This window comes from Phalacrocorax carbo, chromosome 4 (assembly GCF_963921805.1).
Source record: "Phalacrocorax carbo chromosome 4, bPhaCar2.1, whole genome shotgun sequence".
NCBI classification, from domain to species: Eukaryota; Metazoa; Chordata; class Aves; order Suliformes; family Phalacrocoracidae; genus Phalacrocorax; species Phalacrocorax carbo.
Window position 1 is genome coordinate 20,715,434 of NC_087516.1, and position 25,491 is coordinate 20,740,924.

The 25,491-nt window shown below is 38.2% G+C and overlaps 1 protein-coding gene across 2 annotated transcripts; it reads right to left on the minus strand.

Annotated features, from left to right (window-relative positions):
• On the minus strand, positions 1-24,393 carry SEPSECS (Sep (O-phosphoserine) tRNA:Sec (selenocysteine) tRNA synthase). 2 transcript variants are annotated; one of them, XM_064449240.1, is made up of 11 exons: positions 24,125-24,393; positions 22,735-22,916; positions 20,369-20,487; positions 20,121-20,279; positions 17,396-17,549; positions 13,277-13,379; positions 10,886-11,015; positions 10,676-10,767; positions 3,264-3,357; positions 2,527-2,617; positions 1-516 (listed from the first exon to the last, which is right to left on the minus strand). In XM_064449240.1, exons 1-11 carry the CDS (start codon positions 24,236-24,238, stop codon positions 267-269), a joined length of 1,488 nt encoding a protein of 495 aa, XP_064305310.1. In that variant the 5' UTR covers positions 24,239-24,393; the 3' UTR covers positions 1-266. The 2 variants fall into 2 exon arrangements, with proteins under 2 accessions (XP_064305310.1, XP_064305311.1); XM_064449241.1 differs by having other exon boundaries at positions 22,735-22,889; positions 24,125-24,392.
• Between the last annotated feature and the right edge of the window lie 1,098 nt (positions 24,394-25,491).

Genomic DNA, 25,491 nt, shown 5'->3' on the forward strand with positions numbered 1-25,491 from the left:
TCAAGGTCTTTATGAACGTAAAGCTTTATTTTGGCAGATATTATGTGCATATCTGTGCTGCAAAAAACTTGTGTCTGACCCTCTGCCCTGGAAGGAATATCACCTGCTTTCTTTAAAGGTGAATTTCACCCAAGTTTGTTGTTTTTTTTTTTTCTTTCAGATCAGGAATAAACTTTCTCCCCCACAGATTCACAATGCTAACCCAAAACAAACCTGAGATACTTCAAACAAAAGCGTATCTTCCTGTGTTACTAAATCTGTATCTTCTAGTCTTCAAGTTGTTCTGTGCCTGTATTAGAATTACTTATTTCATTTACACTTTTCTCTTTCTTTGCTTCTTTTCTAGAAGTCTTCAAACACTTGTCGAGTCTTTTTAGGAATACATCGACATCTTCCTTTTTAATTCCAATTGCTGAGGCAGCATTGAGGTAAGCACAGGGATAGTCATTTGCATGTGACATAAAACCTTTAAAAGTGTAGTTATTCACTGTTTGTACAGACCCACAGGGAACAACCCTAAAACAAACAAACAAAATTGTGATTCAGTTAAAGATGCCTCGGATATTTTACGTGATAGCCTATGATGCACACATTTACCCAAGTTCTTACACAGTGTAGTATCTGCTAACCCTAAACAAATGAATGTAAGCAGGCTTAGAACAGGCGTTCTCCAAGTTAGTGCCCAAGCATCGCTACGAGTGACAGTAGTAGTGGATCCTGAATTACCTCGAGTCTGTGTGTATATGCATATGTCCCCTCCCCTCTTCAGTTGAATCATTAAGGTCTTCATTACTGATATTTATGAGCTTTCCAGTGAGGGGGGATAAGAGACAGCTGGAGCAAACTTTCTTATTCCATAACAAACCCTAACTATCTGACCTACTCTGTCTCTGACCCGAGACTGTTTACCCGTCCTTAGGCAACCTGGTGACCCTGAGCTCCCCAGGTCACCGTACTGACAGCAGCCTTGGTACGGACATCTGCCTGGCATAGCGTACTGCAGTCCAAAATGTCTAGGTTCAAGTGATTCAGAGGGCTTGGGCCCAGAGTTCCTCCCATCCATTCCTCTACTGCACTTCCCTTTTCCCCATCCTATGATAACTTCATACTCATTCCATCCTTGCAGTGGATACTTTTTGCTACCACTTTTACCTCTTCCTTATACTAAGAGCCTCTACCTATTACACCCTATTTCTCAGCACTTTCAGTACATATCCATTCCCTGATAAACCAAGACCCTAATCCACATCCTTACTTGTTAAAGGAACAATTCGCCTTGTGGCTATAGTTAAAGCCTACACAAGCAGTTAACACCAATCAATTGATAAGAATTTACTGCCTCTATAGAGACAATCCCTGCAGTTCATTAAAGAAACTGCATTCAGACAAACACCACTAGGATTAGCAGGATCCTTCCTCTGTCCAAATGCTCAGACCACAGGCTATGCAAAAGCCTGTACACTAGTGAAGTAGGGAGTTGCTATTCCTACCACTGACATTCAGCACAAGCATAACATTTAAAATCTTTTGAAATGCTGCGTCAAATAGTATATGTGCTACAAAAGAACTACTTGCTTACATTAAAATAAGGGAAAGACTGAAAACTCTGTATCAGGCAAAGAATTTGAGAGTTTTAATTTTTCAAAAATTGAACGCCTTGAATAATTTCAGCCAAAGATGGCTGAAATTGCAGGACAAGCCAAGGTTAGGACAGGCAAATTAAAACGAGCATCTAACTACAGTACATATAGATTTACTGTCATTCATCTGTGCAGGAAGTGGAATAATCCAAGCTAATGAAGCATACCTTCTGATGTGGAAACATTCAGCTCTGCTACAAGAATATGACATTAAGCCTATGACAGAAGTTAGCATGGCAGCAGTAATATTCAGATTAAGGAAACCTGCCAAAACAATTTTTAAATCATTCTCTTCTTCTAAAAGGTTTAAACCAAAATCGTTAAAAATTATTTGGCTTGCATTTCCACATACCAGTGTCTCTAAGAATAAATTCAATGCAGACTGGCTCAGGTTGTAGATTTTTAATTTTTTTTTTTGTTTTTAAACATAATTAGTTCCAGAAAGAAGGATTTTCTTCCATATGACAAAAAGCTATGTAGGGTATTAAGAGCTTATTCCCCTGACATCCAGCACAACCATATTTGTGCTGCAATAAACAAAGCAAAGATCTTCCTTAAGTAGCTTACAACTTAACTATAAGATCAGGCAACAGCTGGAAACTAAATGAAACCAAGGGTACTAGGGAATAATGACACTAAATTAAATGGGCATAGATTATCTATTTAGCCTACCAAAGCTAACAAAGAGGGCCTCATTGCTAACTCAGGCAGGTAGGCACTATTAGTAGATAACAGTGATGAAGAAGGGTGCATTACTCTCTGACTCGTTATTGTCGGACTATAATCTGTAATCAAGAGACAATTGGTACAAAACAAATATTGTAGGATTTCATAAAATATATGCTAATACAACCCCGCAAATTTTTCAAATTCATAGCATCCTCACCTTGCTCCAGAAACTTGTCTTGTGAAAAGCATAGATCCAAGCTGGGTAACAGCAGCATCGTTATTTTCATCTAGATTCTTCAGTGACATGGCTGAAATAACAAAAGGGCAGGTTAAAACTACCACAAAGCTTCTTTTTCTCCAAACAAGAGCCACAGAGGATGAGCTGTTTTCCAACAATAAAAATCTAGCCAAATATTTGTGTTTAGATACAAAAGAAATACAGATACTATGTTTCATATTATGTTTCATAATTTTTAATTTTCCCCACAAGCTGTCATAGATTACACACAGTCTAACGAAAGTAAGGCAGAGATTCTGCACAGGTAGGCAATATTACTTTGGTGTTCAACAGAATTTTTGGTTAGAAGAAATATCTTGAGTAGGAATTCCATAATCTCTTCTATAAGATGATGGGTAAAATAAGTACACCCTAATTTATTTTTAAATCTACTTATTTATAAAAGTATTACTACATGCTAATATCTTCTGCCTGCCTTGATTACCATAAATGAATATGTTGGACAGGAGCAATTTTGTAAAAAAATAAAAGGGCTCAAGTCATTACTGTACTTTTATAGTTGGTTACCTTATTAGGTTCAACGGTTTCATTTCAGCCTAAGAACAATTTAATGGAGTGTAGTGAACAATGTTTAATATATAGGAAGTGTATGTGAAAGTGCATAATGAATGCACAGTATATTAGATTTTTTTTAAAAGATAAAAAACAACAATTACCTAAAGAAATGGGATTATGCGGTGTGTCTAACAGTCTCTCATTGTGGGTATCTGCCAGCTTCTTTAGCTCACTTGAAAGATAGGAAAACATCTCCTGGAAAAAAAAAGATGCAGTATCTTTGTTATTAGCTACCAAATAGAGAAAACAGTACCTATTTCACAAAGCTGTTAAGTCTCCATTATATCCTATAGGTGCCCAGCTGATCCTCTTTTCACATGTACCAAGTAAGTGGACCAGACAATTCTCTGAAATCATTCTATTAAGGAACAGCTCCATTTCCTGAACACTGTTCCTCCTCTTCAAGCTGGTATAAAGCTCTCTATCTGGTCTAATATATGTGCTTGTGATGCCAGTCCTCCTGTGACCCTGAAACCTAGGGAGGTAAAATCTTGACAAAAACCCCACTGCACAGCAGGTCTTACCCCACCCCACTCCTGCAAGAGCTTCCCCCTGCCCTTAGCACCCTGAGCCACAGACTGTTACCATCACAGATGGCTACGTTATGGCAAATTGCTCCTTACTTTGTTTTCTCTCATATTAATACATTCCAGACTAAAAGTAGTACATTTTGTTACCATGTGTCACACAACCACAGTTACCACTAGTGCATACACTTCTTTTTCTGTATGAGAATGGCAATACAGTCTCTTAAGGAGAAGGCTATGAGCATACATTTGAATGCATTCTGTTTCACACAGAATACTCAGCTCTGTTGTGTAGCCAGTCCTCTTCCTGGGACCAACCCCTCCTGTTCAAGCCTACTAAAAGAATGGAGATATTGGAATTTCTGCTATCACTTAATTACATTGCACCTTTATTGTGAAAGTGTCATAAAACTGAGATTTGTAAGTGTTTTGGCTCAGATACAAGTCACACTGCACATAAAAGGCTGCATCCCTTACTTCATCCCTATTTTATTTCCTCCCTGCTCCCCAGTAGTAATCTATGATAATTGCTCATGGTCTTCCTCAGTTTAATATCTTCCTCTTCACATATCAGCTCAAAACGCTTATGGACAGAGTAAGAATAAACATCATTCTTATTGTATCCCTTGGCTTCTTTTTCATCCTTTTTAATGCTTAGTCTCTCATAAAAACTAGCAAAAAGATACAGATACTGGGTAGTCTTTTTAAAAGATACTAAACACCAGATTCTTCCTCTTTCTGGCCATAAAGACTGTGCTGCTTGTGCTGCTCATCTGCTTCAATGTGACTGCCTGTTTAAGCATCCTCATCAATTTCTGGATCTGACAAGTGATTTTTCATTTTTTTTAAATAGAGTTGCCTCTTCTGTTTGTAGACCAGTATCCTGTTCTGACCTGAGCACTCTGACAGATACAAATTATAGCTCGTGATCAAAATTATGTTTCTGAGCAGAATCTCCCAAAGGTCTTATGAAACCAAATGAGCTTTGTGGTAGCTAAGTTAGAAAAACGTTACAGTTGCTTTTCTTGAGGCACTGCAGTGAACCCAGTCTCACTTCATGAGTGACCAAATGAACACAGGTCCTGACCTTTTTCTTCCTAAAACCACAGAATGAATTCAGCCGGAGAGGAAAAAGTACCATGTTACTGTCTGAATGAATTAGGCTACTGATTCAACTATTAACAAGAACATAAAGCTTCTGTAATACTTAGGAAAACAACAAAAATTTTGGGAGGGATCTATGGTTAATTATCAGAACTTGAAATTTGTGAAGTCATTCTTATTTTTCAGAGGCATTTGTAAACTGAGTGATTTTATGGTTTCAATTCATCAGAGTGTATTTACAGTTCACTCACAGAACTTGAAAAACATTTATGTTTCAAAAGTTCAGACACTTCTGCCTTCCTTCTGGTACCTCACTGAATATAAACACATTACTCATTTGTTACTTGCTTTCCACAATAAGCATCACCAATGTGTTAGCCATTTTATTCGTATTTTTTGGGAATCCAAATCATAAATTAGTTTGGGCTCCCTCTGCTGGCTATTTACTTCTACAACTGAAGCAAAGTAATATGGAAATATACATAAATTGCATCTACTATGAAGATATTATTGGTGAAATTGGCACTGAGAAAATCCTGTACTGGAACAGGAATAAATACACAAGTAATAAATTCTTTTGTGCTGTACCTAGGGAATTCTCTGTTGCATCTCTTCAAGTATTTTGTTACTGGAAGGACTGCAAGTTGGTATAACCAGTTACCCACTGTATAAATGTATTAAATTAAATTAACTTTAAATACCTAGGTTACTAGATGAGCCTTTACATACATAGGAATTTGTTAAAACAAGGGAAAATTGAAAGATAGCAAAAAAAAAAAATCCAAGTATGTATTTTCATCAGTTTGACTGAAGCTACCTGCGCACAAATTCAAAACTTCTCATTTTTATGAATTACACTATTTTGCATCTTTCTATTGGAAGCCCTCTAGATATTTTATAGTTTCAGAAGTTATGCTGTTTGTTGCAAAATAGATTAACGGCCTTCACCCAAAAAGGAAAAAAAGCAATATTTTTGTGAGGTCAAATCTATAACCGACCTCTATTATAAAAATATTTCTGTTATGTGGAAAATTTATAAGCACCCTAAGCAATTATATAGAAATGAGCTCTTACATAATTGATTTTCTGTGATAGGCACTCAAGTTTTCTCCAGTGAGGCCAACTATTATGCTAAAGTTGCACTGAACAACCCAAGCACTAAAAGTCAGTTAAGTTTCATTATTTGGTTCAGCCTTTGCCCTTAGAAACTGATCCCAAACCTCACCAGGCTAGTGAAATGAATGCTAAACTATGTGAAAACGTCTTGCACTTCTTCTGGTCTTTCTAGCACTTAAAATTATAAAATACGTTAAAAAATACAAAGAACAAGTCAACAATCGTGTATGCATCAAATGTGCCAAATGGCTCAATTATTTGGAGAAAATAGCCTACTTCCACAAATATATACAAAAATATTTTCAAGAACTTTTGTAACAATTATTAAAGCTATTTGACTCATACTGTATTTACATGATAAAACTATTTTTAATAGAACCTACAACTAATGTGGGTGACTCTTCATTTGTTGCTCCATTGTGATAGGCACTGTTCTTCCAAATGAAAATAACTACAGGGAAACAAGTAAGGAAAAAATAACTCCAGAGACAAAGCAGAAGACGGGGGTACTAAATATGCCATTAGTCCCATATCAGGTGACAGAGAGACAACTGATGAAGGCCAAAAAACTTTTTGCATGTGGTTAAAACTATCCTAGCCAGTTCTAACCGCCCAGCTTGCTTACGCTCCAAGTCTGTAACACTCTGCCTTTCACTCTCATCTGAAGACTTGTCCTCAGAGAGCAGCCACAGCTGTTTATGGTGCTGAAGACAACACTGCAGAAGAGTAATTTTACAGCCTCTTTGCACTAGATACCGACTGCCAACCTGCATATGCTGTACCTGATACTGATCTGGTCCCACCTTAAATTACTTAGCAGCAGCAGCTGTTTATAATGCAACCACTGTAGCCTCTCTTCTGCAGCTGAGCAGCTGCACTGGACCTGTGACCGGATCAGACCACTTGGCACACCACTTCATACAGCCAAAAAGAGGCTGCAGTGCTGAGCATGGAGACCCATTAGAGCATGCCCCAGAGAGCCCCAGCAGACGGCGGCTTACTTTCTAGAAATGCAGTCAAACACATGACAGAAACTGCACATGAACGTGTGTAATACCTACATATACTACATACCCTCATGTATAGATTCTCTTGCATTGCAAGATCGACAATTTTATTCTGGATCTATAATATACTGGAAAGTTTTAAAACTATGAAATTAGTTACAGAACTTTTAAATCTTTATAGCATATAAAGGCAGTCTAACAGAAACTGCCCAGTATGTCTTGCCAACCTGATACGGTAACGCTAATGCTGACAATTACCACACTCTTTTTTTTAAAAGGTCTTTCATAACAACACTGATCAACAAGTTTTCTCTTCAGCACTTGCGAGACCTTGAAGTCAGGCTCCTTGTGGGCCATACCTCCTGAATATATGCTTAGGCCTCTTTGAAGCTTCCGTTCATACTTGGCACTTGTTGAACGACACAACACCATTTAAGATAATGATCACATTCGGTTAAACTATCTTGCCTCCAGCCAGTCTAAAATTTGAATATGATTCCACACATTTCACCCAAGAAAAATCCTGCAATATTCCCACACATTTGACAAACTACAGTGTAGCAAACTGACTAGACAAATAAAGAGTAACAAATGTCTGTCATATTTGATTTTTTTTACATTTTTAATACCCAGCATTAAATGGCTTTTCCCTTATTCTTAAATTCAATCATAAGTACAGCAATATAAACTCACACTAAACTGTACAAATAATTTATTCCTATCAGAATAATTACATCAATGATAAACCATGAAATGTAAACCCAGTATTTTACTGAATTGTAAAACCCAAACATTTTCTTCCCACTTGGTGTGATTTTAAATAGATACATACTCCATAAGGACATAAAAATGATTCCAGTTAATAACTTGTAGAAAGTATACAGACAGATGGATACAGATATAAAAAGCTCCACCACATCCCAAGTAACACAGAAATACATTTAAGAAAATCAGAATTATCTTGATCATTAGATTGTTAGGAAATCTAATGAGGAAATCCATAACTGCTGAAAACAAAATGAAGCCATCACCTCTTCAATAATACCAGTATAATAATTAGTTAAATGCATTAAATGGACCACATTGGAAAACAGTTAACAGGTATTAACTGCAGGGTCCTTGCTCTCCATCAGTTCTGAGGTGACAATTGAAGCCTACTGTTTATGCTATAACACAGTGTAACCACTATATTGGCTACATGGGGCCTGGTTCAGACACACAAACACCTGCATGAAAACAGAGTTTTAAGACCTCGCAGTGCAGAATATGGGACACAACATGATGTCTGCTGAGGAAGCCAAAGGAGTCACTACCTTTACATAATATTATGAGTTCTGTAAAAGCAACGATATTAACAAATTTGACTGTGGATCAGCTGTCATTATCTGCATTACAAAAGGACCTACAATCCCCTACTGATATCAGAAAACCACTGTTCTAAACACCACATAAACATATAAAAAGGAATACTGGAAATTTAGAACAAGTGAGAAGACATTACTCTTGGTGGTCTTCCATCCTTTCTCTGGAAACATCAAGGCTAAATATGGCTGTGGAAAACATCCCTTACTAAGCTTTCATTATGGTCACCTTTATTCAGACGCTTACAGCATGTGTGTGTACCTCCCTTGCTCTTCTGTCCTCACATACATTGCACCATTTTACTCCTTCATATCATAACATATAGTCTCATACTCTTAGATAATTGAGCACTCCAGAACTGCCAGCTTGTCAGAAAAATCCCACTCCATGTACATGCTCCTCTCCCTCATATAATCTCTTCCCTTCTTGTATTAGATAGTTCATCCACGTGAAAGAAAAAAACTGGGCATACGATTTCTTCCCTTGGTTGTGCGAGATTAATATCTTCTCCGTAATATTCTATTCTTTCTGGCCTGAGCTCAAATAACCTGAAGTAACACCCATGTGAATAAGGATAAGGTAAAAAGAGAAAGAAAGAAAAAACCCAACCTGAAGTTTTTTATAGCTGACTTTTTGTGTGAGTAGGTGTAGCTGCACCAATATAAAAAGGAGTGCTCAATGTCAAGCTATAAATAGCTCCTGCTGGGAGCCTAATAGCTCTGCCTCTGCCTTCATAGAGCACAGGCAATAAAATATCACTATTACATTTTTACAGTTCAGGAACAAACAGTTTTAGGCAAAAAAAAGGTTTCTATTTCTATGGAAAATCCAATAAAAGAAACATATTTATGCCACATATGAGGCTATGATTATAGAGTATACTCACATTTGAAATTAAAAGGCCTGAAGTTGTAAAGATGTAATGCTTTATTAACTTTAGAATTCTACTTCCAAGAAAATGACATGATTAAAAATATACAGCTATTCATTAAGACATTTTATTTACGAAAGAATTATTATTTATGACTTGGAGAATATTTATACTGCTCATTATGCATCTGCTACCAGTGTAAATCTAACATCAAAATCAGCTTTGCAGAAGACACAATAAATTCACCTGAGATTCTTTTGGACATGAGAGTGAAGTGGGAAAAAATACAATTTGCTTTTAACAAGGACACAAACCATACGTGGCAATATATACAACAGTCCATAATAAAATGTTGGTGGGGTGTGTTTTGTGTTTTTCTGTTGTTTTGGTTTTTGCTGTTTGGGTTTTTTTTTTTAATAATACCACAGTATTGCAATAGTGGCAAAAGCAGTAACTGCTTTCAGCCATATTTTCACTTTAGTTGCACAGATCACTTCTTAGTTGTTGTAAGGCCACTAAGCTAGTTTGGTTTTCTGTAGTCTAGCTATTCCTATGGGATCTCAATTCCAGTACAGAATTCTGGATGCCTCTACCAGCAGCTAGAAACAAGTCACAGCATCCAGCACTATTCCCCTGCCAGGTAATCAGAGGCAACAGCAAGGTGCCAGCAGCAGACAACTGGAAGTAGTTTCTAAATAAAATAATGGAACATATCATGCATGATTTAAAGCTATGAACTTAACAGTACTTAATTCACAGCATTTCCTTACCTAAAACCCTCCACAAAAAGAATGCTCTGTGTTAATATATAAAGATAGCAAAATCAGGCCTGTATTATGTCCAGAATTAAGGAACTCAAGATGTACAGGTCCAACTTTAGACTACTTGAATGTTTGTGCAATGCAGTTATACCCAACATAAAACATACAGTCTGTGAGAAGCAGAGAAGAAACCTAGCTCTGTATCTAGATAAATACCTTAAATGATAGTATTTTTCTCTTTTTGTGGCCATACACAGTATTTATAACCTAACCAGAAACCGTGTGTGATTCTCCAGAGAATGTGGTACACAAACATGTAATTAAACACTATGATAGCACAAAGGCACAATAAGGCCACATGAAGAACAGAAGAGCCCCCTGGGTTACATCTGAGTGTCCAATCTCATGCTTTAGCCCTGGAAGCAGTATGACCATGATAACATAGCAGAGTTCTCAGATTAGGCTTCTGGGGGCAAAATTCTACTGTATTAGTCACACTTCAGAACAAATATGAATACTGTACGAGATACTACAAGACCTCACTTAGCTTTCTCGCTTGGAAACCAACATGGAAGTCATGCTTACTCGTGAGCACCATTCGGCTGAGAAGTAATTATATCACACTGCCTATCAGATTCAGAGCTGTGAGCTCAGAAGAAATTGAACGGCTTTCTAGACAAACTGGATTTACTAAACAAAGCAGTTTTGCAACAAGACTTTGTTAACAGTTGACTTCAAGAAAGTGCTGCTTGCTAAAAAGCTTACCTTTCTATCCTTCAGTAACTGTTTGTAGCCACTGGCACCTAGAGACAGAAGTGTAATGAGGACATCTAAGGAAGGAGATGCAGATGCTCTTCCTGAAAAAAAAAATATACAGATTCAATTGGCAAAAATACATTTTATATGAAAGAAAGCTGATAATCAAGTTTTCTACAGTTATTTCATATGGATGAAATCAGTCCATGAACTAGTTACCTGGATACATTTTGCTGATCTCCTGAATGAAGGACTCATTGAAGCCAGCAATGATAGCACCACCTACTGGAACCATAAAATTTTTGTCCAAGCTCTGAACAAAAGCATCTATTCTGCCTACTCGAGCACCCTTTATCAAAAAGAAACAATAAAAAAAATTCACAGCATGCATTAGGAAAAAGGAAACACATGATAGCATCATAATTACACAGCAACATAATGGAAATAAATATAATTCATGAAACTCAGATATTGTATTTGTGATGAAAAATTAAAAATCATAGTATTACCTTTTCTTAGCATTGCTCAGTTATTACCTTTGTCTGTTTACATAGTACCTTACAAATTCCTCTTTTGTTATGATTTAAAACACTGATTTTAGTTCCTGCAGGTCTAAATGTAGCTTATTTTCAAAAACTACTAAAAAGAAAACCTTTGGAATTTAATGGGAATTGATACAGTTAAAATTGTACACCCCAAAACATTTCACAGATTCTCACAGTAAAGGGCTACAGGTTAATGCTTCATTAGAAAAGATGATTATTTTGCTTGATACATGTATAAATTTGCATTAAAACAAGGGCTGTGACAGCACTCCTCCTTATAAGGCTGCTTGCAAAATCAAGATCCAGATAAATTCCTACAGCAGATTTCTCCACTTCCTGAAAACAAAACAACCCTACACCTAGCCACTCAGATATTCTTAAAAGGGAAAAAAAAAAATGTAGATTCTGCAGTACATCTTCAATTTGAGTAATATGCTACTGTGAATTGTACAATTAAAAAGTATGCAGCATAACAGAACCTGAAAACTATATTAAGGAACATATTAAGTATATTCAAATACATAAATACTAAAGTACTACATATTAACACCAAAAAATAGAAACAGTGTTAATGGGCATGGCAAGAGTTAAAAAAAAAAGCAGCTCCAACTAAACCACAGTTATTATCTCTATGTTTTAATAGCTTAGTGCATGGGAGGTGGGAAGAAGCACTCCAAATGTGTCAGCTTTTTGATGGGAAGATGAATGCCAGCAGCTATCATTTGATTTAACTGACAGGAGACCACCAGAGGTAAAGCATGACAAATGAAATGGTCTCAAAAGCTCTTTCCTGTGACAGTCTTGCAAGTTCTGTTCACACTGTGCTCAGCATGTACATACTTTTAACCATTCATTAGTAACTACTTCCTCATAGACAGTACATTTTCTATTGCAGGAAATAGATTTTTCTAAATAAATGTAAAACAAATCAGAGCTCAAATGTATACATTTGCGTAATCAAAGAACAAACAAAAAAACCCCAAACAACCTATCAAGAAGCATGAAAAAACTACAGAACCTACACAGTAACAGTTCTATTTGTTGCTTTGTAGTCTGAAAAGATTATCATTAGATGCATTTCACTCAGTAAAACTCAGCAATTCCACAGCCCCCTTCATGTCAGAATTTCACTGAATTTGTGCAAGTCAAATACAATAACATGTACCAAGTACATTACAAATAAAGCATACGCCATTTTCTATTTCACATATCACGTCAAGTTTTGTCAAATTCCTTCAGTCTCTCAAGATTTAGAAATGCCAACATGACATTCCTGTCATAATTATACATCAGTTGGTCTGTGCCCAATGAATAACATAATGTCTTCTTAATTAGAAAAAAAAAAAAGCACCAGCATATTTTAAATTCATAATAGTTTGTGATCCCCTGGATCCTGTTAAAAAATATATCCCCCCTATTCTTTTGATACGGGCAACAGAGATAAAAGAGTAATATTGAAGAAATGGTGCATGTACATTGCAATAAGCAGAAATGCAAGAATTCTGAGCTGATCTTAGATGTTAAGCAACCTCCTTTTCAGACTGAACAGGAACAGAAATCAAACTTTTTTGAACACAACATTGAACTTAACCCAGTTTCCTCAGCTGTCCTCTGTGACAAGAAAGCTTTAACAGTGGCACTGTGGATGAAGTGTTGCTGTAGCATTTTGTACCTTCAATTGAAAATCCGTAACTCACATTCTGTTGAAGGCCTAATCCCTATTCAAGCATGATCCATTATTTTATTTTTAGTTAATAAGTTTATGAAATATTTTAAGAAAGTTTATTAAGGACATTTTTCCATTATGAGAGACACTTGAACATGAACAAAACCTAAATCAATTTGGTTTTAATACCTAAAAAGCACATGATAGAAATAACAAATATTAATTTTTAAGCTTGGTTTCCCTCTGCTCCACTTTCTCAGAAAACTGTTCAAATACCATACATGCATGGGATTAGTCTCAAAGCTGTGAAGCATCCAATAAAATTTGCTAGTGTTGTCTACAATCAGAGATTTAATTTTTTTTTAACAAGTATAACTATCTGAAATACACAGCTCCTACCTGCTGGATAAGATGCATACATTTTGAAGATTGAACTCCATATGCATTGTTGACGATATGGGGAATGTCATAATTAGCACAAATCACAGCCAGTTCCTCCAATCTATGAGCATAAAATTGTAATTTAGAGAAGCATTGATACCTGTAACTCATGTTACAAATCAGACCATTAAAAGACTGAAAGGTCTACAAGGAAGTCAGAATGAGATAAGAAACTTTTTTGATTAGCATCTCAAGGTAGCACTTGACACCTTAAGCTATAGAGGTTGAGAATAAAATTCTGTTAGCTTTTACAAATTGTTGACCTGTGGTGAAATTTTTCACGCTTCACTGAAAGTTTTGTCTGGAACACAGTAAATAGATGCCAAATCATTCTGCTTCAGACATAAGCATTTTTTTATACTACTTTAACAATAACTAACAGAGCTTCAGCTACCCACACTTCTTTCCCTTTTCTTCTAACATTCAGCCTGAAAATGGCCTAACAGAAGTTCCGAGATGTGTCTTGGGAATCAAAAGCATTATATAACACTAAGTCTTTGCATGCTTCTCTTTATTTCAAAGAGCTAGTATTTCAACCCTTTGGCTGAAACCTCCCTTTCATGTTTCAGATAAACTGATTAACAGAAAAGATATTCTTCAAATGAATGGAGAGCTCTAAAATGTCTAATGTGGAAATCAACAAATTAAAACTTTGTTCAACTGTTTACTCAGAAATAAAGACAACTCTTTTGCCTTCAGAAATCCCTGAAATCACAGTGAGCTCAGACTGGATTGATTTCTCCGTAATATTAGGATTTATGTGGGTGCACAGGTCATTTTGGGTAAAGGCCTTCAGCATTTTAAACATACACGTACTTAGTTCCCTTTCTGAAGCACTCCAGTCATGCTCTATTCTTTAAAAAAAGCTCTTGATTTCCCCCAAACTTGTGAATATATTTTAGAAATAAAATCTATTTGAAAAAACAAGGTAATATATAATAATTTAAAGTGATGATAAAGGGAATATTATTTTTAAAAAATCAGGATACTCTAATCCTTCAATGCATTTTTACTCTATCTCCTTCTGTACAGCCTCTCACTGTAATTTACTGACATTCATATAAAATGTGACAGAGTATGAAAACGTTTTCCAAGAGGTGACATTCCTTTGCATTCTATTTTCATTACATTGCCCAGTGTTGTTTTGTAATGCAAAATTCAGCTGCAAACCTCAGATTAAATTTTCTAAACCTCAATCCTTAGGAAAACATCATCATCACCATATTATCCCTAAAAAAATCACAAGTATGTAATGATTAGGAAACACCAGTAATATGATGTAAGTATTGATCTTCTCCAGCCAAGATATTCAGCAGGAGCTGATAATTTTTCACATTTATCAACATTCTGAATCCTGAACTATGTAACAGTCACAGGAAACATAACACTACACAGGGCAAAGTTTTTGCCTTCTGATCTGCTGATCTTAATCAGACTCACTCCTCACCTTCCACAGAGACTCAAAGGAAAACAGTTCCCCCCTTACAGGTTTCTTTTCAAGTGCAGGTAGAGAATTTCACCAAACTGGAAACATGGAGGGTGTACTGCTATGTGTGTTTGCCTTTCTCGCCTCCTGAGACTTAAAAGAGCAATAAGCTAGCTTCCACAAGTACTCAAAACAGAAAAGCCTCTTTACTTTTCACAAAAATATTCTATTGAACAATTAGATCTATATTACAATACAGGATGAGAGTGCTACAGTTTGAAAAGAATCTGTGATTATGCAAGGGAAGCAAACAATTATGCACACCACTTGTCTGCTTCCAAGGCTTAAAACGCACCATTAAAAGTGCTGCTAATCACATCAGAAAAATAAAGCATTAATATAAGAGTTGGCTACTACTCAGGTTCTTAAAAATCACAAGTAGGACTTTCAGAAATATCTTCCAATTTATTCTTTCTCTCCTGTTTGTGAAAGCTCATAAAAAGAAAGCTTTGCTCTTTCTTCTAATATTAATGAAAGTAACAAGATACAGAGTTCTGCTAAGTACATAAACAGAAAAAGACACATTTAGTCCTTCAGTTCTCTATTAAATACAGTAGTTTTAGAGACAACTCACAGCAACGGCAGGTAGGAGACTGTCTGAGAACTTATGTCTCCCTGAGGAAGGGGGTTTATACACGAGTGAATTATTCCCATAAAGTCAAATAACACTTCACAGGAAAGCTACAGCTATACAAGCATAAAACTCTTACCCTGATCTTTTAACAATCCTAAGCCACTTAGAATTTGAAAACACCACCACCACAACTAATCAAAGCCTTACAAATGGAAAATATTTAGAAATAGATATTTAAAGTGGTGCACTCTAGAAATGCTGTATGGGATTCTCCTTCCTGTAGGAAGATGAATGTTATGGCCTTCAGTAGTTGACAGTATCCTTTAAATAGGAAGTGTGTTCAAATCCTCCTATATCTGTGGTATATCATAACACAGTGCCACTACCCAATAATTCATCTCTTCGTTGCAGAGGACAAAACAATTGCATGTCAAAAAGAGGAGGCAGATAAGGAAAAGATTCATTTACCCAAGCTATAAAACAGACCATTCAATTTTGATAGCTGTGATTTAGGTTAGCCAATAAATCTGCTAGTCAACTTCAAACAATGTTCATAGTATTCTGACAGAATTATAAGGTTTTAACTTCCCTCTAGCAACTGGGTTAACTTATGATAAATACTGGGTTTTTTTAAAGGTAGGAAAATAGAGCAAAACATCTTTACATGCCATGTTTCAGAGTCAGTAATGTTTCTTTCCCACACTTGCAAATATTGAACTAAATTTTCCAAATAAGGTAACTGACATGAATGCAAATTTACAGCATATATTGTAGAGGACCTCTAAACATAAGTCTTTTCAGTTTTGTGATAAATTAAACACAATTAAAGTGGGAAAACTGAGACACTGTATTTAAAACCATGTAAAAAAAAGACATCTTACTAATATCTCATACTTCAGTTTACTACATAAAAGCCCATCAAAAGATACCTGTTCAATTGTAAAACCTAAGGAATTTGCTTCTTGATACTTATTTTCATAAGCAAATAGAGAAAGTAGGTTTTGCAAGTAACTACAGTGCTCATTTTGGACAAATGACTAAATATACCAAGTACTTCAGCCACCTCTACACCAACATGCCATATTCAGAATGAGTAGTTTTTCAAATATTTCATAACCAAGCTACACGTTGAAATAATGTCTCAGATACTCTATTTCCCATCCATAACCATAACGTTAATCTCAGCTTCAGCTGGTGCTTGAATGACATCTTTGTAGCAACTACGGAAGTTATGTATACACACACATAATATTAGGAAAGAATGCAATGTATTTTAAGCTTCTTTTAATGGTGATTTAACAGCTGGAAATTACAAGAAGTAGCACCATGCAATCAGGCAGCAAATGTTCAAGATAAGTTACAATAGGGTAAATCATATGTTATACTCATACAGCACATCTGCCCTAGATACTTCCAAGAGTTTCCTTGTATCGGTGTATCTTAATTAGCCCTATAAACATCAGTATAATACAAGAAAGAGTAGATCAAGCAAAGATTTTAAATTTAGCTGAAGCTTTTTTAAAAAAAAAAAAACTGTATTAATAGCCTAGGAAAATTCATCACTGGCTAGAGAAGGCGGCTAGCAAAGGTAACAGTAATATTAAAATGTGTCATTAGCTATGGAACTACATTACCTGGACCATGTTTCTATGAAAGTCTACTTTTAATGCTTCCATGAAATTGTAAGAAAATCACTGCCAAAATGACATTAATTTAATCACAAGAGATCATCATTAACCTCAGTTATATGACAGAAGGAAGACCTTCTGCACTATTCTCACCTTTTCAATATACTTTTCTGAAAGTGGAACATTGCCTCCACCTTTTATTTTCCTTAGCAAGGGGATTAGGGTATCTTTACTAACTGTTGGCAGTAATTAAGCAACTTTAGGAAGATGGACATTCAAAACACGGAGGTTTTATTTGGGGTTTTTTTTTTGTTGTTTTGGAGGTTTTTTTTTGTTGTGGTTTTGGTTTTTTTTAACAGTAACAAATGGCACTTACAAAGACTACTTACCTATCAGGTACCCTTGGAGCAAAGCAAGATGTTGTAGAATGCACACAAAGAATATTTTCAGCACCAAGAGCCTTGATTTTAGCCTCCACTGCTTCGATGTCTGTCCGTAGCTCATCGCCTTCTAATACATTTTCTATCACCACGGGCTCAAAACCTGACGAAAAAAATCAAGACCTGAATGTGTATCATCAAATCTTGGACTAATTGTGGGGTTTTAGTTCCAGTGTGAATTAGAAAAATCTTCTTGCTTCTGTTGTTTTAACAGATTCTTTCAGACTTGGATTAATAATAGGTAAACAAACTTTTATTGTACAATGCCCGTATCGCTAAAAATGACAATAATATTCTTGTTAAATACTGGACTGCAGACAAAACCTTACTTTACATTCTTTGCATGCAACAGCAACAGGTTAGAAGATTGTTTTAAAAACAGATTAACCTCTTCCCTCCCAATTAAAAAGAAAGTGTTTGAGTGGCATTCTTGTAAAGCACCACTGTACTAAAACAGCCTCTGTAAAAAAGGATGCCATTAGATGTACCAATGCAATAATGATCATTATGAATTGGCTTTCATGATAAGCCTCTGCCTTATTTGATTTACACACTTCCAAATTACTTAAAAGATAAAAATGTCCACATTTGACCTCATTTTGTAAGTGAACTTTGTCATATAAAATCCAAGCTATTTCCCAAGTCTTCTACTTTTTTAAGTTTCCAGTTTGTTTTTGTTTAAGATGTACAAAAAGCTGAACCTCGTAAGGTTGTTTCTCAAGGACATGTATGAGACACATCTGAAAAAAGGAAGTTATCCCCTTCTAAATGTTGGAATGTTTCCAGTTTTGGAATGGGCTGGTCAAGAGGGATGTTAAAAATACAGAGAGGGTCCATCAGAGGGCTACCAAGATGAGTATGGTATAATGCATACAGCTTAGAAAGAAAGGCTGTTAAGAGCTACACTTTTCAAGCCCGAAGAGGCTAAGGAGAATATCTAATACCAGGCCCCAACCATCTGAAAGGGCATTCCAAAGACAAGACAGCCAGACTCTCCTTGGTAGGATATAATAAGAGGCAACAGCAACAAATTTTGCTTTGAGAGGTTCAGAATAAACAGCAAGAAAATTTTCTTTTCATTCAGAGGATAGCACAGCACTGGAACTGCTATCCAGAGAGGTTGTGAAATCTCCATCCTCAAAGATTTTCAAGATTCAGCTAGACAAAGGCATGGCTGCCTAACCTAGCACTTAAAAATAAAGAAGGAAGCCTGTCATGGTAGTTGCTCAAATTTCTGGCTAATAAATAAATCAATAAACCAGAAAGGCTTTGTTTACACAATAGAACACCAGAAACCATATATTCCCTTCCCCAAACAGGTGTGGCATGGCAGCAACATCATACTAGCTGAAGCAACTATAACTTTCTTAAAAAACAGAGATGTTCAGGTCTCTGAATGAAAGTAAAGGAGAAGGGGGGTGGGGGCAGGGGAAGGGAAAGAGTGATTTCCAAAGCAGCGTAACATGGCAGCAGCTATGTGAATTCTCCCTTCAAGGCTCAACACTATGCCTTAACACTGACATGTAAGGCTCAAACCCTACAGAAGAATTTGGACTAGAAGGATTTATTGAGTGTTAGCCCTAGTCTGGTTTTCAGCTAGTGATCTTGAAGACAGAGATTGCATTTAATAGATAGTTGTTAGATATCTGATACCTGCTTCTCTCTTTTTAGTTGATAATTCTTTTAATTGATTTTGTGATAGCTGTCTTAACTATTAAAAAAATTAAAGATCAATTACATTTCCTCACAACCTTCTCCATTATAAATGTAATTTCCTTAGCCTGATGTTCTAAATTGAGCATAATATTTCAAAAACACTCCCATTTTTCTTGTATGCATGTTCTATTTGTTCTGATCTGATTCCTTTTAAACACCTGGACATCTTACCTGGACAGAACCCAGTCCCTGCTTCCCATTGTTTAATCATTTTTATCTAGTGATTCTTTTATGCAAAAAATAAATGTGTCCTAGGAACTAGGACCAGAATATATGCCACGACCTGCAGGTATGTGCACTGAGCTGGAAAATTATAGTCTCCCTTACTTGCCCTTTCCTTGATCCCATGCATCAGTCTGAAGGAGGGGACAGCTTCAGTGCAGGGATAGACTTTTACCCTTCACTTACTTACAGACTGGAAAACAAGGAACTCCATTTGAGAGAAATTAAGGTTTGAACTAAGAAAGGCACCAAACTCATTTCCTCAGTAAGCTGAGTGACACTGCAAAATTAAAAACAAATAGGGCAGCTAAGACTTCCTACGTTCTAAAAGAAAAGAATGTGCAAATCCGACGGCTTGTCACCTTCTGATCACAATTCCTAAAACACTTATGCTTCTTCCATAAATCTAAGAGAGGTTTGAACCACAAGCCTTGGTTTTACATAATTCTCAGGACAGCAAATTAGTCATCTAACTCAGAGAGTGAACTGTAAGTTCCTCAGTATTGTGTTCTCTATAGACTACTTTATATACCTCTGTACCTCAGCATATACCTATATTTTACAAGGCATTAGGAAGACAACTCGTGTGTGTGGTTGCATGTTACAAATCAGGAGTGTACTTAGAACCACTATGCATTAGGCCTTTTCTGGATCTTATTGCAAGCATATGAATTGCTACATGAGGTTTTATGTCTGTTAGAAAAACACACTGCGTCATCAGTCAGCTCCTTCTTACCTGCAGTTATCATTGATTTAAAGCAAGATTTCTGGTCTATACGTGGCCAGATAATGTATTTTGCCTTTGGTCTCTTGTGCCGCAATGTTAAAAAACACAGAGTTAGACTCATGCCAGTTGCCATAGGAACCACAAAGCAATTGGTCACTGTCCGGACACCTGCACACATAAAACACAAGACAGAAATTAACATGAAGAACCCACCACATGGCCCCACAAATAAAAGATATTTTCAGATTTACACCTACCAGCCAGCTTTATAATATCCAGAACTACTGAATTAGTAAGTTTGTTCAAAAGGCTAGACCCAGCAGCTTTAGGCTGGACTGCAGAAATATCACCTGACCTTCCAATTCCATGGATCAACCTAAACAAAAAAGGTTGAAAACATACATCAAGTTTTTTCATGTCCCAAAGCAATAATTCGTGCTGACTGAAGAGAATTCAACTTGATAAACAATTGTGGAAAATGCTGTATCCAATGCAACATCAATATCTGCCATAGTGAGCTCCATTACAACGAACTATATATAATCGTATGAAACCATAAATTTTTTTTTAACAGTAGATTAACAATGTTACAGTAGGCAAGTAAAAACTTTGAAAAGACCCACAGTCGCAACACATTTAGCATCTGGCAGGCTTCCTTTTAAGCGCACCTCAGCAATTCTTGATATCTGTTGAATTAGCATTATAAATGCTGACGTGTTCAGACACACAACTCCAAGGAAAACAAAAATCAGTTGCCTATAGTGTCGTCTACCATAAGCATAGCGGTATTACACAGATACTCCCCGGTCAAAGGCTTCATTCCCACAGGGCAAAGAAATAATATACACTGCGACAAAACATCCTGAAGACCGTTAGGTTAATGTATCACTTTGCCCATCTTTTTCTACATTGTCATTTCATCTTCCTCAATCTACTACACAATATTATGTATCATGCAATACCATCTCTCTCTGCATTCTGTTTATAAATTATGCTTATAAACTGCATTTATAAACACCGGATATTATTTAGCATCTTTCAGGAGTCGAAGATCCTGAAACTGTGTATAAAATATAAGCTTACAGAACCAACTTTACCCATGGCTGAAGTGTAGCAGCTGCTCAAGCAAGCTAAACAATACACATCTATTTATGGCTTTAATTCTGTTTTCGTCTTGGGAATAGAGTAAAATGCAGTCTGATGAGCACATGGAATTCAGAACTTCTTGGAGCATAGTTTTACAGCTTACATTTTTTTCCCCATTTCAAGCTACTGCTTGATAATTAATTAAAATTTGCACGTAATCCTCACTCCATCAAAAATATTTTTTTCCCTTGTTCCTGCTGCTATGCTCTTAATAGCTTTCTCATACCACCTCTTTTTCCTCTTCTGTACATACACACTCCTTCTTAAGGAGCAATCCTCCCTACGAATCTATTAAGGTGAAAGGAAAGGCAGCTTGAGAACCCTCTCCTGCTACGTCCACCACCCCCAAAGTTACCTGTAAAACTTATTGCAGAAATAAGTGGAGTGGAGGACGCCTCCAGGCCTTTCCTTGCTATTGCTGATGCCCACAGGTGAAGGCGAGATGCCAGGTGAGAGAGGTGCTGAATGCCAGCCCAGGCTCCCTGAGGCCAGAAGTTTGGCATGCTTTCTCCAGCACTGTCAGAAAGCAATACTTCTGCGATAACTCTCCCCAGTGTGACCCTCTACCTCCCTCACCACACACGCCCTAGACCAGAGAGCAGTACAGAAAACAAAAAAGCCAAATTGATGTATTACTGGCTTTTTAAATTAAATTTGCATGGTACTGTAGGGTTTATGAAAGCCATTAAGCCTAAGTAATTCAACTTCCATATGGTAAAGCTTACTAAATTTCTGGTCTCTAATATGCTTTTGTTTCATCTTTCAAGGAGAAACATTCCAGGAAATTCCACTTCCTTTCATTCCTGTTACATAAAACATCACAGCAAGGTACTCAGCACAAAACTCTACACTGGAAAAAAAAGTATATCCCTAAAGAAATTAATGCAGAGCCTCTGGAATTATAGCATCCAACATACCTATCAAGTGTTAAAAGGGCTACAAGCTTTTAAAAGCTTTTTCTTGTCTTTAAAGATCTCCTTCTTATAAAACCCATTATAGATGTACTGGGTTTTCATGTGCATATGAACCAATCGCATTATAAAGATATTAATGAATATAACAAAATACAAACAGGTCTTCACTAGGAATGTTTGATACTTTACAACTACAATATGCAGTAGTTTTTAATAATATAAAGCTAAAAAACCTGGACAGCATTAAAAAAAGGCAAGTAATGCATGGATTATTTTAAAACAGGAAGATCTCTGCTTTCCTTGCATGCAGCTAACTCAACATCTTAAGCCTCTACCCATTCAGCATACAGGTCATAACCCTAACAAAACATTTTTGTTTCACTCAAGACTTTCCAATGAGTTATTAATGAAAATTCAGTACAGAAAGCTGGATCAATTCAATATCCCACTACACTGTTTTTCTCAAATGCTATGAAGGTCTCAGATAACAAAACACAATGAAATATGCCACTTGAAAGCATTAATAATAAATACGAATAATTAAAGTTGCCAATAACCTGTACCTGTAATGCCTTCGGGCAACAAGTCCTGACGCCACTCTTCCTTCCCTCTCACCCACTCCGCAGTTGCCCAGAAAGTTATTGCTGTCCATTATAGCAAGTTCATGAAGAAACAGTTCAATGGTGCTTTCATCCCATCCATCTTCAGGACATTTTCCCTTAATAATATAAAGGTAACTACGAAGCTTGGAAATTAAAAGTGAACAAAACTTCATGCAACTTGATTGACTAATGTTACCCTTCTTTCCCATAATGAACAGCTGTATTTTCATTAAGCTGTTTTATATAATCTAACATTATGAGCCCATATTCAGGGAAAAGTTAATGATTTTTCCATATATTAAGTGCAATTACATTAGCACATCACAATATTAAAATAGTCGGGATATTTTCCACTTTCAAGTGTTCTTTAAGGTATGCACAAAACCACTGCAGCACATACACGTTAATTACTCCCTAAAAGACTATAAATTATTTGATGTATACTCTAGACAAGAATCTACTGCTACAGGAATTCAACAGAGAAAACTGGATGAAAGGGAGATAATTGGGTATTATAGAAGCAAAAATATTAATTACGAGCAAAAGGGAAATACAGTCTCGCTTGTAACACATCCTCCAATCTGCATATTTTCTCATTATTAAAGGACTTACAGGATATAACGCCTCGAAACCTGCAACCAGAGACACACTCTTTCCAGTGCTCTTTGCTGTGTTAGGAGCTGCGCTCATCTTTGCAAACTGCAGAAGACACCCACAGAGGAAAGGTACCCGAACCCCATAAAGCATTGCTATTGCAGCTCAACAGTTCGGAGGCTTTTATTTTTTTTCTCACATGTCCCAATAACAGTAACATTAACTTAGTAAAACTCATTAATTTCTATAGTGCGCTATGAAAGTTTGAAACGTGGATGATGTGACTATGGATGTTCAAGACCTGAAACATTTGAGAATTCGTTGATGATGATCTCTGTGCATTGGAGACAAATAAATGCATCGCCTTGGCACCCTACAAGCGTCATTTTTTACTTCATGTAGCAATACGGAAGTACCTTATTGCTCTTGAAAAATTCTTTAACCATTGGCTGGGCCCTTCTCCGCAAGTGCACAACTAAAGGCCACCTTTTTTTACTCCCAAACGCGCCCCTTCATTTCGGGGCTCCGTAAGGCCTCCGCGGCACAGCCGTGGCCGAGCTCCGGGGCCGTGCCCCCGCCCGGGCCGTGCCACCGGCGCGGCGGGCTGAAGGCGGCCGCACGACCAGCGCGGGAGCAGCGGGGCCGGGGCAGGACGGCCGGCCCCGGGCGGGACCCAGCTCGGAGCTGCTCCCCGCGCCGGGGCCGCCGTGCCCGGGGCGCCGGGCGGGGCGGGGCGGGGCGGGGCGGGCGCCGTTACCTGCTCCAGCAGGGCCCGCAGGCGCAGCTCGTGCGCGCGGCGGCCCTGCGCCCCCTGGCGCACGTAGGCGGCCGTCACCAGCCGCTCGCTGGAGCCGAAATTCTCTGCGTTCATGGCCGAGGGGCGGGCGGCGGCGGCGCGGCTGCCCCGTCCTTCGGCACTGACTCCAGGCGCCGCTCTCCCGCCGGCGCGGCGTGCGAAGCCGCCGAGCGGGACCCCGCGCTCCGGTTACCTCCCGCCGGGGAGGCGGAGCCGCAGCGCGCATGCGCCGCTGAGGGGAGGCGGCGTCCCGCCCCGCCGTGCTGAGGTCAGCCCCCGCTGAGGGGCCTCGGCCGGTGGGCGGACTGCTGGGCCACCCCGCGGGACGTCCCAGCGGGGTAGGGGCGGGCGACGGGCTGCTTTCTCTCCCCGGTTTCCGCGCTCGCGGTGGGCCCTCCGCGGGCAGCGCGGGCTCCGGCGGCGCCCATCCGTGAGCCTAGTAGAAACTGGAGTTCTTGTCTGTGAAGAACCCGTTCCTGGGTTGTTTTTTCGTCCGCCTCCCTCCCCGCCCCAATTCAGCGTTAGGCCGTCGAGAGCAGCCCCGTAGTTGCCCCTAGGGCTCCCGTCAGGGTAGGTGCCTCTTGCCCCTCACGGCGTTCGTGTGAGCAAAGTAAGGGCAATCTACGGGCTTGGTGCAGCTGCGGCCCGGCCCGCCCGCCCCGCCCGCTGGGGCAATGCAAAAACCTGCGTTACAGGTAGACGCGCTACTAGCAGAGGTTTAATTTGCTTTATTTTCACGTTATTTGGGAAAGGACAGTTATGCCAGTAGGAAATCTGGGACGGGCTTTGCACCTTTACTTAGAAATGCCGGCGAAGGCTCAGCAAGTGGAAGCTGCCCGCAGCGTGGGGGCTGCTCAAGCCCAGCCGCCTCCCCTGGCCGTCGCGCTCCGGCAGCCACGGGGGCTGGCGGACTGCTGCTCGCCTTCTGGAAATAACCAGTGGCAAGCGTGCAAAAACTGAGGAGGTGTGTTAAGTACACAGTGTGTTTGTTCTGATGTTTAGTTTTAACTTGTACCTGGTCAACTGAGTTTGTTTATGAAGTCTTATCTGATTCTTCTGTTTTACAGTTTTAAGCTCAGACGGCTCATTAGCACGTGAGAAGTACACGGTGACCGTCCTGCTCCTGTAGGTTTAATGAGCCTGGTTAGGATGTTTCAGGCATTCCGACAGAGTAATCTTACACACCTGCTTGAACTGTTGGCTCAGACAATAATTATCACAGTTTCTTAGTCCTTTCGAACAGAAAAGAGCTTTGCAAGTTGGATTGTCCCGCTTCTCAGTCCCCGTGGTCATCCTGCGTGACTTCAGAAATGCCGAGCAGCTGTTGA